Genomic DNA, 14,297 nt, shown 5'->3' with positions numbered 1-14,297 from the left:
AAGTTGGACGACAGAAGCAAACGAGTTGTGTACTTTGGTAGAGAACCGGGCAGAAAGGCCCATCGGCTGTAGGACCCAACCACAGGAGTTATACATGTCAGTCGGGATGTTTGTTTTGAAGAAGAGAAAAGCTGGTCCTGGAATCACAGTGAATCGACAAGTGCCGAAGTTGGAAAGTTAATAGTGGTGGGAATAGAAGATATTGAACCTGAGGCTGAAACCGCAGACAGTGAAGACACCATTGTGACCACACCACAATCAAGCAGCCGTACCTCGAGTCAGAGTCAGACTGCAACTCCTCAAATTAATGCGTCTGTCGTTCAGAGTACTGAATCTAGATCTGAAACAAACGAAGGAAGTATCTCAGCTACCTCAAGCGAAAGTAGTGTACCTCTGAAGTTCAGAAATCTGAATGATATTTATGCTCAAGATGAAGACTTAGAGTTAATAGAGGAATTGCACTTGTTGAGCATCGATGAACCTGTGTTATATGAGCAAGCTGCTAAGAGTCGAATCTGGAAAGACGCAATAAAAGCTGAACTCGATGCTATCGAGAAAAACCAGACCTGGGTTCTTACAGACCTGCCTAAGGGGCATAAAGCCATCGACTTAAAGTGGGTTTTCAAGGCTAAGAAGGATACTAATGGCGAGGTTGTAAAACACAAAGCTCGGTTAGTGGTAAAGGGTTATGTTCAGAAACACGGGATAGATTATGAGGAGGTTTTCGCCCCAGTTACACGGCTTGAAATAGTAAGACTTTTACTAGCTCTTGCGGCAAAGAATTCTTGGGAAGTACACCATCTTGATGTAAAATCAGCTTTCCTCAACGGAGAATTGCAGGAAGAGGTGTATGTCGTGCAGCCTAAAGGGTATGTTAAAAGAGGACAAGAGTCAAAGGTGTACAGGTTGTTAAAGGCCCTTTACGGTTTACGTCAGGCACCGAGGGCCTGGTATGCTCAGCTCAATAAATGTCTTCACAAGTTGGGGTTTGTTAAATGTCCGTTTGAGCACGCTGTTTACACCAGGAGAGATGGAACCGAGTCATTGGTCGTTAGTGTCTACGTTGATGATCTTTTGATCACTGGCACCAGTACTTCACAAATAATCAACTTCAAGGAGCAAATGGGCAGGGAATTTGAGATGTCTGATTTGGGATGACTCACTTATTATCTTGGTCTGGAAGTCGAGCAAGGCCAGGGGTTTATTGAACTAAAACAAACGGCTTACGCTAAGAAAATTCTGGAGAAGGCGGGTATGAGTGACTATAATCCCGTCAGATATCCTATGGAACCGAAATTGCTGCTGCACAAAGATGAAAATGGTGAACCTGTGAACCCGACAGAATTTAAATCCATAATTGGAGGTTTGCGCTACCTAGTGCACACCAGGCCTGATATCGCCTATGCAATAGGAGTGGTCAGTCGGTTCATGGAACGCCCAACTATGTTACATCTCTCTGCAGCTAAGAGAATATTGCGTTATGTACGAGGAACCTTGGATTTTGGATTACTGTACAAGGCTGGAAAAGGTAACTATTTGCTGGCAGGTTATTCAGATAGCGACTTGGCAGGATGTGTGGACGATCGTAAGAGCACCGGTGTAGCGGCGTTTTACTTGGATGACAGTCTCATAACTTGGATTTCTCAGAAACAAAGATGTGTTGCATTATCGTTGTGTGAAGCAGAATTTATGGCAGCCACAACAGCTGCTTGTCAAGGGATATGGCTGCAACGAGTTCTTAGTTACATTTCAGATGTTGAGCCCGAGCCTGTCATGTTATATATCGATAATCGTTCTGCTGTTGATCTCGCCAAGAATCCGGTCTTCCATGGTAGGAGCAAGCACATAGACATTCGCTATCATTTTATACGAGAATGCGTGGAACAAGGTCTGATCAAAATTAAATATGTCAGCACAAATGAGCAGCGTGTAGACATTCTCACTAAAGCACTGTCCGTAGCAAAGTTTGAGAAAATGAGGAATCTGTTGGGTGTTAAGCAGCTCAAGTCAGTTTAGATTAAGGGGGTGTATGTTTGAATTAATCTAAACGTTTTATTTGTTTTATTGTTTAAATAAATCAGCTGGTCACTAGTATTAGTATTGCAGTAAGAGTAGGACTCCAGAGTTGTTAGGATGTGTAGTTAGGAGAATAAGTCGTGGAGAAAACTAAGGTGTTTAGCCCTGGTTTTTATCTATTAGTTTAGGCTCAGTAGTTTTAGATAAATTTGCTTCAGTTGCATTTGTTTTAGTTAACTCTCTCAGATTGTAAAACTCATCAGTTATCAATATAGCTGCTTTCATTTCTGTTTAACAGTATTATTCTTGCTTATATTTAATAAAAAGTGAGTTCTTGTCCTGGTTATATTATTTTGCTTTGCCTTTGGAGCTCCACCATATTCAAACCCTATATTTCTAACGATACTACTAAATGACACAATTGGCGGCCGTCAATTTCTTCATCAAGATCACTGGGTTGATGTTCCTCCAATTCTCAGTGCTCTAATACCCCTAAATTGGAGATCTTACGCAGGTAGCTGTATACTTGAAGATTTTTTTTTATTTTATATATATAAAAGTTACAATTCTGATATTGTCTGTACTCTGTATACTGCCAAGTTTTCCAGAACCAACATAGCATTTTTTATCTTCATTTTTTTAAATTACAGATTATTTCAAATGTCAAATTCAAAAGTGCAGATCTTATAGTGTTAGCACACGCCACAAGGTGATCAAATAAGGGTATCAGCAGCATGTATTCTATATCCGGGTGCTAAGAACTTACTTAATCCGTATGGTCTGATAATGGAGCTTATGTCTGGCAGCAACCAACCTATGTACAAGGAAGTAGTGCCCTTTGAATATGCACTCTACCAACAGTCCATGGCAATGGATGGTGAGTCAAGGCTTTCTCACTATAAGATATGAAAAAAATGGCAGACAGGCAGTTGCAAGAAAAAGAGTAGTGTTTGTGTGGTGGTTGGGTGTTAATTTTTTAAGACAAGTAAAAATGGTAATATAGCTCATGCATGTATAAATTTATCCAAATTTTGAATGTTTGCTATTTTTTTAATTTTGTAATATTAACAAAAGAGCAGACATTAACCTTTCGAAAGTTTTATTTGATAGTTCATTGTACATGTACCTCATCTAAAAATTACATGAATTCAACACATCACAATATCACAACTCTCACGAAACTTCACCCAGAAGAAAAACAAAACAAACACCAGCTCCCTCGCAACATCATACAATTTTCCACTCTGACAAAAAGATCTGATGAACAAAAAATCGAAAACCACTCATGTAGAGTCCAAAAAAGACTATTATACTTTAAGGACCATTATTCTAGGTTTATAGTGTGTTGTCTTTCAAACAGTCCTTTTTGTTAAACGTCATAGCCTTTGAAAATATGAGTTTTGTTGCAATATCTACAAGAGTGAGCACAATGCATTGTCCATGTTCATATTGTCCTGCCCCAGCAAAGAGTATCAATTTAAAAACAATTTAAACATATTACTGTAAATTACACTTGTAACATAAAACCAGTAAGGTCGAAGGATTTGAGAATAAAGGATTGTAGAAATAGTCTTTTATTAACTTTATTGTTCTTTGTGTTAAATATACGATCCTATTGGGGTCCTCCTCTAACACCTAAAGGTTTTAGATGATCTGGTTACTCAACATGGTATCAGAGTTTAGGCTGGCGGGAGTACTAAGGTTCGATTCCTAGTTACGATCCTATTGGGGCCTTCCTCTAACACCTTAAGGTTTAGATGAGTTGGTTACTCAATACTTTGCAACTTGAAATGCAAATAGAATCAAGAAGTTGCCATGTCACAATTAACAAAGAATAGTACATCCACCATATAGTATATCAAGATTTTCCCAATGTCGACTTCTTTACCGTCCTTTAATATTGCTAAACCTAACCTCCTTATTATTTTCACAATTTCAAGAAAGGGGTTGCAATCCTCACATAGCATCTGCATACAATTGTACGAAGACTTATTTCAATATATTCCAAATAATGGGATTGATCACTCCCCTCAAACGTGCAAAGATATAAAAAAGGAAGAAGACAGGATATTGAAACAATCATCAACAATAGTTTAATAAGTACGCAAATCTTACCTTTATCAACATTTGCCCACTTGTATTAATATTTTCGACCGTCACTGGTAAAATTCTTATGTGATTTCCCACTTCCATTCCCTAGCTTGTTACTTTCTCATTATCGAAAGATCCACATGTAACGATTTCCTGGTTAACCAACTGTAGAGTTCTACAGGAGTAAATTACCGAGAAAGAATAATTAATATCATAAACTCCCATTTTTTGCTAAATTTAATATCTAAAGAATTTATTCTCCTGTAGAAACTGTTAAAGCCAGAAAGGGGTTTTATACAAAAGGACATGATTTTGGAAATGAATGTCTACTAAATTATTGCAAAGACTTATAGAAAAATACATATTGCATACCAATTTTACACACAAATATATATATATATATATATATATATAAATTGATGAGATCACTTTCAAGTGATAAAGTTGTGACAAGTCAACTAATCAATGATCCTCCTTGCACTGAAGTCCCTATATGAAAGAACTTGAGTGATCCTCCAATATATATAAAACATACGAAAGTTACTAAATACAAAGTATGATATCCCTTTAACTGAAATATGTTCATTTGAAACATGACGTAATAGAATGTACACAGCTCACCTTTGACTCAGCACATTTGTCAAGCTTCTCAGCTTGCTCAGTATACACTGTATTAAAAGGATGCTTCATTGTTTGTTCCATGAGTAAATCAATATTGCACTACAATATTATGCAAATTACATTAAATGATGAACATTGAGGCCTATCCTTTTGTTTATTACACTTACTATAACTTGCAGATGATAATGCTTTTGGTAACTTGTCATGCATCAATGGCTCCAGATGTACGAATTGAGTAATTTTCGTTCTTCTTTAATGAATAATCCGCTGAAGAGATGCCATGTGCGTCATTGGTGTGAGGCTCTAAAACTTTTTTAAATGTTAGCAGGGAGTTTACTGATCCCAATATAGTATCCTCATGCTTAACTTCAGTACAATTTATGCAAGCTTCAACCACCAATGCTTCTAATAGATGTTCGGCACATGAGTTCTCTATCGTAAGATTACTAGTGCAAGTTCTATTATCAGGTATCTGAACAAATATTTCAGTCTTACGTTTCTTATGTTTTGGGCATAGTGCTTCATGAATCTCATAGCCAGCGGGAATATTTAAACACGGATCACACTTATTTATGTGATTACCCTCTCTATAGTAATCTTCCCAGCTGTAGCCATTGATTAAAGATAGATCATCATTATTCTCTATGCCCACTACGGAGTCCCAAAATCCACTACTACTGTTACGTTTCTTGCTGACAACATTTTCATTTATATGTTATAGATATTTTGCAAGATAAGATTCAAGTGGATCCAAACTTTCAAAAACCCTCGAGATTGACTTCTGAGGTTTCTGATTCGTATTTCTAACTTCCATCTTCCTTACGTATTCATATTAGTAACTGACTTCTCAGGTTTCTCAGGTTGTTGCATCATTAAAATAATAATATTGCAGCATTTATCCTAACTTTTCATTTTCATCACCCTCTCTTATCAAGATTCTAATTTTCTCGTCCTACCATTTAAGTGTATCTATGAAAGTTTGTTTGATTCTGTTGTGGGTGTATATAAAGTGTAAGAATATGATGAATTCATGTAGAAACATACCCAAATATTTAGAAATAGAAAGTTGAGGAAGTAGGTTGGGCCGCATGCGAGTGTTAACTTTACATTAGTATGATATTTTTTCTTTGGGTCAAACCGCACAAATTTATTTTTAGGCACATCCCAGAAGGTCATACTAACGGATTTAACTTGCTGCTTATTAACAACCAATCTGCCTCTCCCACAAATGATGTAGGACAACTGCTAACAGTCTCCCCTTTATACATCGAGAACGGCACTTGTTAAAACTGCCACCTGATTGTGTGATAAAGCTCCCCCTTAACTCGTACTGGAATAGCCCATACTGGAAGGCCTACTTGCCTCCCATTTAAGGTGCATCCTGAAATAGTCTATACACCGCTTCTTATGGAGCTCATTTGAAATTCGTATGGACTATTATAACCTAAAATTCCGATACCACTTGTTGGCCTTACTAAAAGGAAATTAACTCTATATGAAGATAATATTATTCGCTTTTGGTTGAGCCGAGATAGATTTTTTATTTGGCACAAGCAGATGCACATGCTTAAATAAATTAAAAATTAAAAAATTAGGGTTTCAAATTAAAACCCCCAATTCTGAAATTAGGGTTTAAAACTTATCTAATTCAAGCTTTAACCTCTAACTTAACTTCACTCTCCGACTTGAACTGAAACCTTAAACTCTGAGTTGAACTCCAACTACGACTCCGACGTCGACTTCGACTCAATGCAATGCAACTCTGAATTTGACTTGGAGACTATGCAATGCAACCTTGATGAAATGAGAGCAATCTTGATGAGAGCAACCCCCAAATCTACAGAGCATAGAGTGGGAAATATTCTTTGTGAAATGAGAGCACAATAAGAAAAATGTTCTTGGTGAAATGAGAGATGAGATATGAGAGAATATATTTTTTGTTTTTTGTTTTTTGTTTTTGTTTTTTAATAATAAAGAGGGGGAAGATGTTGGTCAAAAAAGGGGGAGAATTTTACTAAGTCAAAAAATAAGAAGGAAACACATGGAGGGAATGAATTATTTGGTTAAGGGGGGAAGCGAGGAAGGCGCGTTGATTAATTTTTTTAAAATAGACATATAACATCGGTTGGGCTAAAGAACTGATGTTTAGAACAGTTAAAGATATCGGTTTCCCAAAACTGATGAAGAAAACACCTTTTACATCGGTCACAAAAGTAACCGATGTCTAAGAGGCGATGTCTATTCTAATTTTTCTAGTAGCTTCCTCACAAAATTACTCTCTTTATTTATAACAATTTCTTGAAGAAATCATAAACCACCATACCCCTTAACTTGTCTGAAATCACCTATGTTTTAAAAAGTTTCTTGAAAACCCTAATAGAATTTCACACTCCACTCTTCTTTAAGGCCAAAATATCATTACCCGATAACGTATCAAAACACAAGGACTTGGAATTTATTGAAAGATAGCCATCGGAAATGAGATATTTAAAAAGCTTAGTGTAGAGTTTCATGAAAAATATATGAATTTTGGTGGACATAAATTTAAAATCTTATTGTTCGAGCAGATCTGTTAAACTAAAATCAGCTTCGCAAGCTTGCAAATACGATTGCAAGCATTTGTTTATTTAGAAAAAATTTAAAACATGGACTTTCCAAGATGAGATATACGGTGTCCAAACTTCTTCTCTCGATTTTATTTTTCCAATTAATTTAATATCTCTTTGATTATTGGGAAATGCTTGCTTCTTACCTTTCCCATATGAACATATAATATAATTTGAAATATATTGTTTATATGTTTGACTTGCATGTTTCCGTTGATGAGGTGACTGATTGATCATCATTTGGTTCTTGCTACTACTCATAGTTGATGTGGTAAACTTGACCCTAACTATGAGTAAGTCATTCTCTTTTATGTATATCTATAAGTATTTTACAAGCATTTTACATGTTTAATTTTCCCCATTCAATTTTACCTGTCAATTTTTGTTCTTTTTTTAAATGGATGCAGCTTGAATGAAGAAGTAATAAAACTGAATTACAAGATCAGTTTGAAGATATTGACTTATGCCAACCGAATATTGAAAAGTGTCAAATCACTCGTAGTTAATATAAACATTCACCATGACTCCAGTTAAGTTACAATCTTATGTGAGTTCATTTAGTTCATCTAAAAGAAGCATTAGTTTTTCTTTATTATTTACCATTCTTCCAATAAAATTATTACATTTTCTTTGCTCAGCTTTTAGTTTGTATAGATTTCTGTCATTGAGTTAGTTCCCCTAAATTTCAACTTATTTGTCAAATATGTTAGTGATTATTTACATGTATTTCTTCTATATGTCTTAAGATTCTTGATACAATATCACTGACCAGTGGTCATTTGTTTTGGTTAAGTTAGTTCATTAAAGGTATTAATTTATGTCATTTTAAACATATACGTTTACTAACTGTAATATAAAACTAGTTGCATTAATACTATGCAAGAACACAAAGATAATTTATTCAAATAACTTTATATAAGATATAAATAAATTGCATCTTTCAAGAAAAATAATGATGTTCTTCTTGGATTCATCTCAAGAACAAGTTCTCGAGTTTGGCTTATAGAGAGAGAAATTATATTACAATATGAACCTCCTATCTTTTATACACAACTAATAATGAGATGTGCACTCTATATATAAAATAATGTATTACAAGGTGTGCACACCCATTTGCAGTAAATTGTCATATTCTCCAAGGCAACACGTTGCAAGGAGACACTTGGGAGCTTTTCAAGACCACTTTATTCTTTCATAAGTCCTCTTTTTTTATGGATATTTATTCTTTTCTTTCTCTCCAAGTTTAACTATATGCTTGATACATGTGCATCGACCATCTCCATGTACAATCTGCTATTGTGATCCATTTCTCCTTTTATGGTAAATTAGTATCTTCATTTGTCTTGTTGTGATATGACCGTGTACATATATCCAGAACTTTGCTTTGCTTGACCTCATGATATAGGTCACTTTGAACTTCATGATCTTGAATAACTCTGACTTCTCGATGTTTGACCGGTATTGGTGTGAATCAAACTTAACTACATAGGTCTTCTAGACTTCACAATATAGGACTTAAAGAAATTCTTCCAACTTATTGACCTCAAAAATTCTTCTTCCCTCAATTTGCTGCTCGAACTATCTTCATTGAACTTCTTTCAAATTGAAATATTCTATATGTATTATATACAAAACTGTTGCATAGAAACCTTTAAGCTCTTAAAAGATTCTCAACTTTCTAAAAGGAAAACAAGACATGTGCAAAACAAACCTATCAGTAGTCCAAATAGTTGAGTCTATTTGGCCATGTAAAGTGATATTGTCAGTTGAGTTGGCTTGTTATGATGGTATAGCCTAATAATACCTTATAATTCATAATAGCCTTGTGCTTAGTGTTTGTTTAAGATTTTAGATCTCTATACTATCAACCATGACCCTTTACCCTTCTTCCACATTTATTTTTTAAATAAAAATTTAAAGAAAAAAATAAAGTATGTATCCCATACTTTTTTTCTGAAAATTGTACTTTGGTCATTTTTTATTTAAAATATTAAAGTAAATTTATAAAATTAGTTAAGCTATATTTACTTGTATCGAGAAATTATTTATATTTTTAATTAGTAATGTTATATTTATTTAAGATAAATGATTTGTATGATGATTTCCTTTATTTAAATCTACAAGATATTTTCTAGTTCTGATATTGTGGTAGGTGAACCATTTATTTTTTTCGTCATGCTTTTTTACCTTTTTTATTGATTTGTAGTAAGAAAAAATGTTAGTGGTATCAAACTTAATTAGTGATAAGCATCTATTGCTTTGCTCTTCAAATAATGAATTAAAGATTTTTTTCAACATATATTTTTACAATAAATTGATGATTTTTTCCCATATACTCTAATCTTCTTTTCTATATGCCATAATATTTGTTTTACATACTATGCCTTTATTACAATTAATTCAAAATTCTTTTCCTATATACTCTATTTTTTTAACAGAGAAATCAAGAATCTTTTATTTTAAAATTTAATATATAATCTTGATATTACACAAGGTGGTAGATTTTTCCAAAACAATTGTTTTCAAGAAGTGTTACAAGTGTTGGATTTTCTGCTAGAGCTTATTTTACAAATTAAGGTTTGTGTTTTCTCACTGTAAAGGTGTCCCAAAATCGTTACAGTTTTGAAATTTGAATCATATATAATATTTCTTTTGTGTGAGTTACTCTTATATATGTACTCTATTCTTTTATATCCAAAACTCTTAATTTATTTTATTTTTGATCATGAAAGGTGTATATCCAATCTTGCATAAAATTGAATTGGGAAGAGATTTGAAAGATGAGAAGAACATGTTTCTTGGAAAAGAAAGAGATGTTGATCAGATGTAAGTTTTTTTTGTCTTTGAAAGAACTATGTAAGTTATACTTATATGTACACACATGTTAACCAGGCATTACATTATTTGCTTTTATTGTTGGAAATAATCAAAACATTCTTCCTAGTTGTCTCTTTGGAAGCCACGTTGGTTTGATAGTGAACAAGTCGTAGTGATCGTTGAGGATGTTTAGGAGTTGTTTGAATAACAGAAGAAGTGGAGATCTTGTAGGAGTCTGTTGCTATTTTTCTGGTAGTTCAGTAGAGTAGTAATTTTGTTTTTATGTAAGTTTCTATTCATGCCCAGTAAGTCACGAATAACTTAATAAACCTTTGTTTTTCTTTCCTCATATGCTTGCTGTTATAGTCTGAGACCAATACATCAGTTTTGTGCTGGGATTTAATTTCTACACTTGGTATCAGAGCGAGTAATCGGCGTATGCCCAAGTATATGCCAAGAACAGTTTCGATGGAGGCAATGAAAAGCAAAGACGGAACGGTGGCACTAAGCTACCCCATGCTGACGAAAAGCAACTACACAGTATGGGCAATGAAGATGAGAGCGTTCATGAGGGCACATGGAATATGGGATGCAATCGAGCCCACAGATCCAAAGGGTGCTGTTGATGAAAAGGTGGACAGGGTAGCACTTGCAGCTGTGTACCAAGCTATCCCTAAGGACATCTTATTGGCAGTGGCCGAAAAGACAACAGCCAAAAGCACTTGGGAAGCAATAAAGATGATGTGTCAAGGAGCAGAGAGAGTCAAGACAGCCAGGATCCAAACTCTGAAAACTGAGTTTGAGACCCTGAGGATGAAAGAAACTGAGGGAATTGATGAATTCAGCATGACTCTGAGTGGCTTGGTAACCAATATCCGGGCGTTGGGTGAAACGGTGCAAGAGAGCCACATAGTAAAGAAATTATTGAGGGCGGTCCCAAACTGGTTTCTTCAGATAACCTCAGCAATGGAACAATTCGGAAAAATCGATGAGATGTCATTTGAAGAAGCTGTTGGATCTCTGAAAGCACATGAAGAAAAATTGCAGGGCCAAGTGGAGAAGGGCATTGGGCAATTGTTACTAACAGAAGATGAGTGGATGAAACGCGAGACAAATATGGGACAATTGCTCTTGACGAAAGAAGAATGGCAAAGGAGGTCGAATAAAGGTGGTACAGAGGGCTCACCAAATCAGAAAATTCGAGGCAATTTTCAAGGAGTTCGTGGAGTTCGTGACAGGAGTAGAGTGAGGTATTTTAATTGCGGAGGACTTGGACATTTTGCTATCGAATGTCGAAAACCAAAGCGAGAGAAGGAGCCCAAGCAAGAGGCAAACCTAACGCAGATTCAAGATGATGAACCTGCATTGCTGCTTAACGAAACAGATATGAAATCATTTCTGATTAATGAGGAGGAAGTAACGCCAAAGTTGGTTAATAACGAGGATACAAGGAGTGATTCAAATCTGTGGTATTTGGACAACGGAGCAAGTAATCATATGACATGGCAGCGGTCAAAGTTTAGGGAGCTCGATGAAAACATTACTGGACAGTTAAGTTTGGAGATGGCTCAGTGGTAGACATCAAGGGTAGAGGCACAGTGGTATTCAGATGCAAGAATGGCGTAGACATGGTGTTCAATCAGGTATACTTTATTCCGAACTTATGCAGCAATATTATAAGCCTCGGACAGTTAGCTGAAAAAGGAAATAAAGTTATTTTAAATGGATTATATTTATGGATTTATGATCAACAAAAACGATTGGTTATGAAAGTGAAGAAATCTGCCAACCAACTATACAAAATAATTCTTGAGACAAGTATGAGTAAATGTTTTATGTCAAAATTGGAGGAAGAATCGTGGCGTTGGCATAGTCGTCTTGGCCATGTGAATTTTCAGGCCATGACACTGATGTCATCGAAATACATGGTACATGGAATACCGGAGTTAGGCCAGCCAAAAGGCGTGTGTTCTGGTTGTTTGATGGCTAAGCAGACTAGGAGAAGTTTCCCAAGTCAAACGAGTTTTTGAGCCAGTCATCCCCTGGAATTAATCCATGGAGATTTGTGTGGCCCAATATCGCCGGAAACGAAAGGTGGAAACAGGTATTTTATGTTACTTGACTATACTCGAGTAATATGGGCGTACATGTTGGTCACTAAAGATGAGGCTTTGGAGGCTTTTAAGAAATTCAGAGTACTAGTCGAGACAAGTACTGAACACAAGGTCAAGATGTTAAGAACGGACAGAGGTGGCGAGTTTTGCTCGAATCGATTTGCTGCATATTGTGAAGACACGGGAGTAGCAAGGCAGTACACGACTCCGTACACCCCTCAACAAAATGGGGTAGTGGAGCGTAGAAACCGTACGGTTGTAGCCATGGCAAGAAGTTTTCTTAAGGAGAAGAAGTTACCTTCGTCTTTATGGGGAGAAGCTGTACGACATTCTGTCTACGTTCTAAACAGGTTGCCCACGAGATCTTTGTCAGAGAAAACGCCCTATGAGGCATGGACTGGCAACAAACCAGACCTTGGTCACCTGCGCGTGTTCGGTTGTGCTGCATATATGAAGGTACCTGCAAATCAAATCACCAAACTGGATGATAGAAGCAGAATGGTGGTGTATTTGGGTCGTGAACCAGGGACAAAAGGGTGCAGGCTGTACGATCTAGAGAGTGGAAAAATCATGGTAAGTCGAGATGTGGTATGCGATGAATCAAAGGGTTGGTCTTGGCAAGTACAACAGTGTGGGTCTCAGATGGTGCAAGGGTCGTTTGTAGTCTCCAGTATGACAAGTGGGGTGCTTACGACTGCAGAATCTGAGGGACACGAACAAGAACCTGTAACACCTGTAAGTAGCAGAAGTGAGAGTGAAAATTCAGTGACTATACCACAGACACCAGGAACTGGGGAGAGCAATTTTGAGTCAGAACCATCGAGTATTTCAAGCAGCAGCACCGAGCCTGTGAAGTTTCGATTATTGAGTGATATTTATGATGAAGCACCTGAGGTGGAGTTGGAGAATGAGCTGCTGTTGGCTGGAATTGATGAACCATCCAACTTTAGTCAAGCTGTGACAGAGGGGACATGGAAGAAGGCTATGGAGCAAGAAATAGAAGCAATTGAGAAGAATCGAACTTGGAAGCTAGTCGAATTACCATCAGGTCATAAACCGATTGGTTTGAAATGGGTGTATAAGCTCAAGAGGGATGCAAACTGTAACAGTAATCAAACACAAAGCTCGCCTTGTTGCGAAAGGCTATGTACAAAAACAGGGCATTGATTACGACGAAGTATTCATGCCAGTAACAAGACTTGAGACAGTAAGATTGTTATTAGCATTGGCAGCGAAAAATGAATGGGAGGTGCATCACTCGGACGTGAAATCAGCTTTTTGGAATGGAGAATTACAAGAAATTGTGTATGTAAACCAGCCCGAGGGTTTCGTTAAGGAGAACTGAAGAGCACAAGGTATATCAGTTAATCAAAGCACTATATGGGTTACGACAAGCTCCTCGAGCTTGGTATTCAAAACTAAATAAGTGCCTCACAACTCTTGGTTTCGCAAAATGCCCCTATGAACATGCCGTGTATGTCAGGCGAGAGGGAGATGAAGTTCTAATTGTTGGAGTCTACGTTGATGATTTGTTGGTAACAGGGACGAGTATTTCGAGTATTCAGAGGTTTAAAGATCAGATGGCTGCAGAATTCGAAATGAGTGACCTTGGTAAACTCATGCATTACTTAGGTATCGAAGTTGACCAATAGAAGGGGTTCATTCAACTGAAACAAACGACTGTATGCAAAGCGTTTACTTGAAAAGGCGGGATTGGCAGACTGCAATTCAGTGAAATATCCTATGGAACCCAGACAGCAAATTGACAGGGATTTAAAAGGGAAGGAAGTTAATCCCACTGTGTTTAAAAGTCTCATTGGTGGGTTAAGATATCTGGTGCATACTCGCCCAGATATCGCATATCCTGTTGGCATTATTAGCAGATTTATGGAGCGTCCTACAACTCTTCACTTGAGTGTAGCAAGACGTATACTTTGGTACATGAAAGGTACACTAAATTATGGTCTAGTTTATTCAAAAGGAACTGGGAATTATTTGTTGTCAGGGTATTCGGACAGTGATCTAGCCGGTA

At 36.6% G+C, this 14,297-nt stretch overlaps 2 protein-coding genes across 2 annotated transcripts; both read left to right on the top strand.

Moving 5' to 3' along the window:
• The first annotated feature begins 1,254 nt into the window (after window positions 1-1,254).
• On the top strand, window positions 1,255-2,016 carry LOC141690984 (secreted RxLR effector protein 161-like). The gene has a single exon (XM_074495735.1). The coding sequence runs from the start codon at window positions 1,255-1,257 to the stop codon at window positions 2,014-2,016; it is 762 nt and encodes a 253-aa protein (XP_074351836.1).
• An 8,573-nt stretch (window positions 2,017-10,589) lies between these two features.
• On the top strand, window positions 10,590-11,729 carry LOC141690983 (uncharacterized). Its single transcript, XM_074495734.1, has one exon. The coding sequence runs from the start codon at window positions 10,590-10,592 to the stop codon at window positions 11,727-11,729; it is 1,140 nt and encodes a 379-aa protein (XP_074351835.1).
• The last annotated feature ends 2,568 nt before the right edge of the window (window positions 11,730-14,297 follow it).

The sequence above is a fragment of the Apium graveolens genome, chromosome 10 (assembly GCF_009905375.1).
Source record: "Apium graveolens cultivar Ventura chromosome 10, ASM990537v1, whole genome shotgun sequence".
NCBI classification, from domain to species: domain Eukaryota; kingdom Viridiplantae; phylum Streptophyta; class Magnoliopsida; order Apiales; family Apiaceae; genus Apium; species Apium graveolens.
Note: the sequence above shows the minus strand (reverse complement) of the source record. Positions and strands in the feature narration are given on the sequence as shown.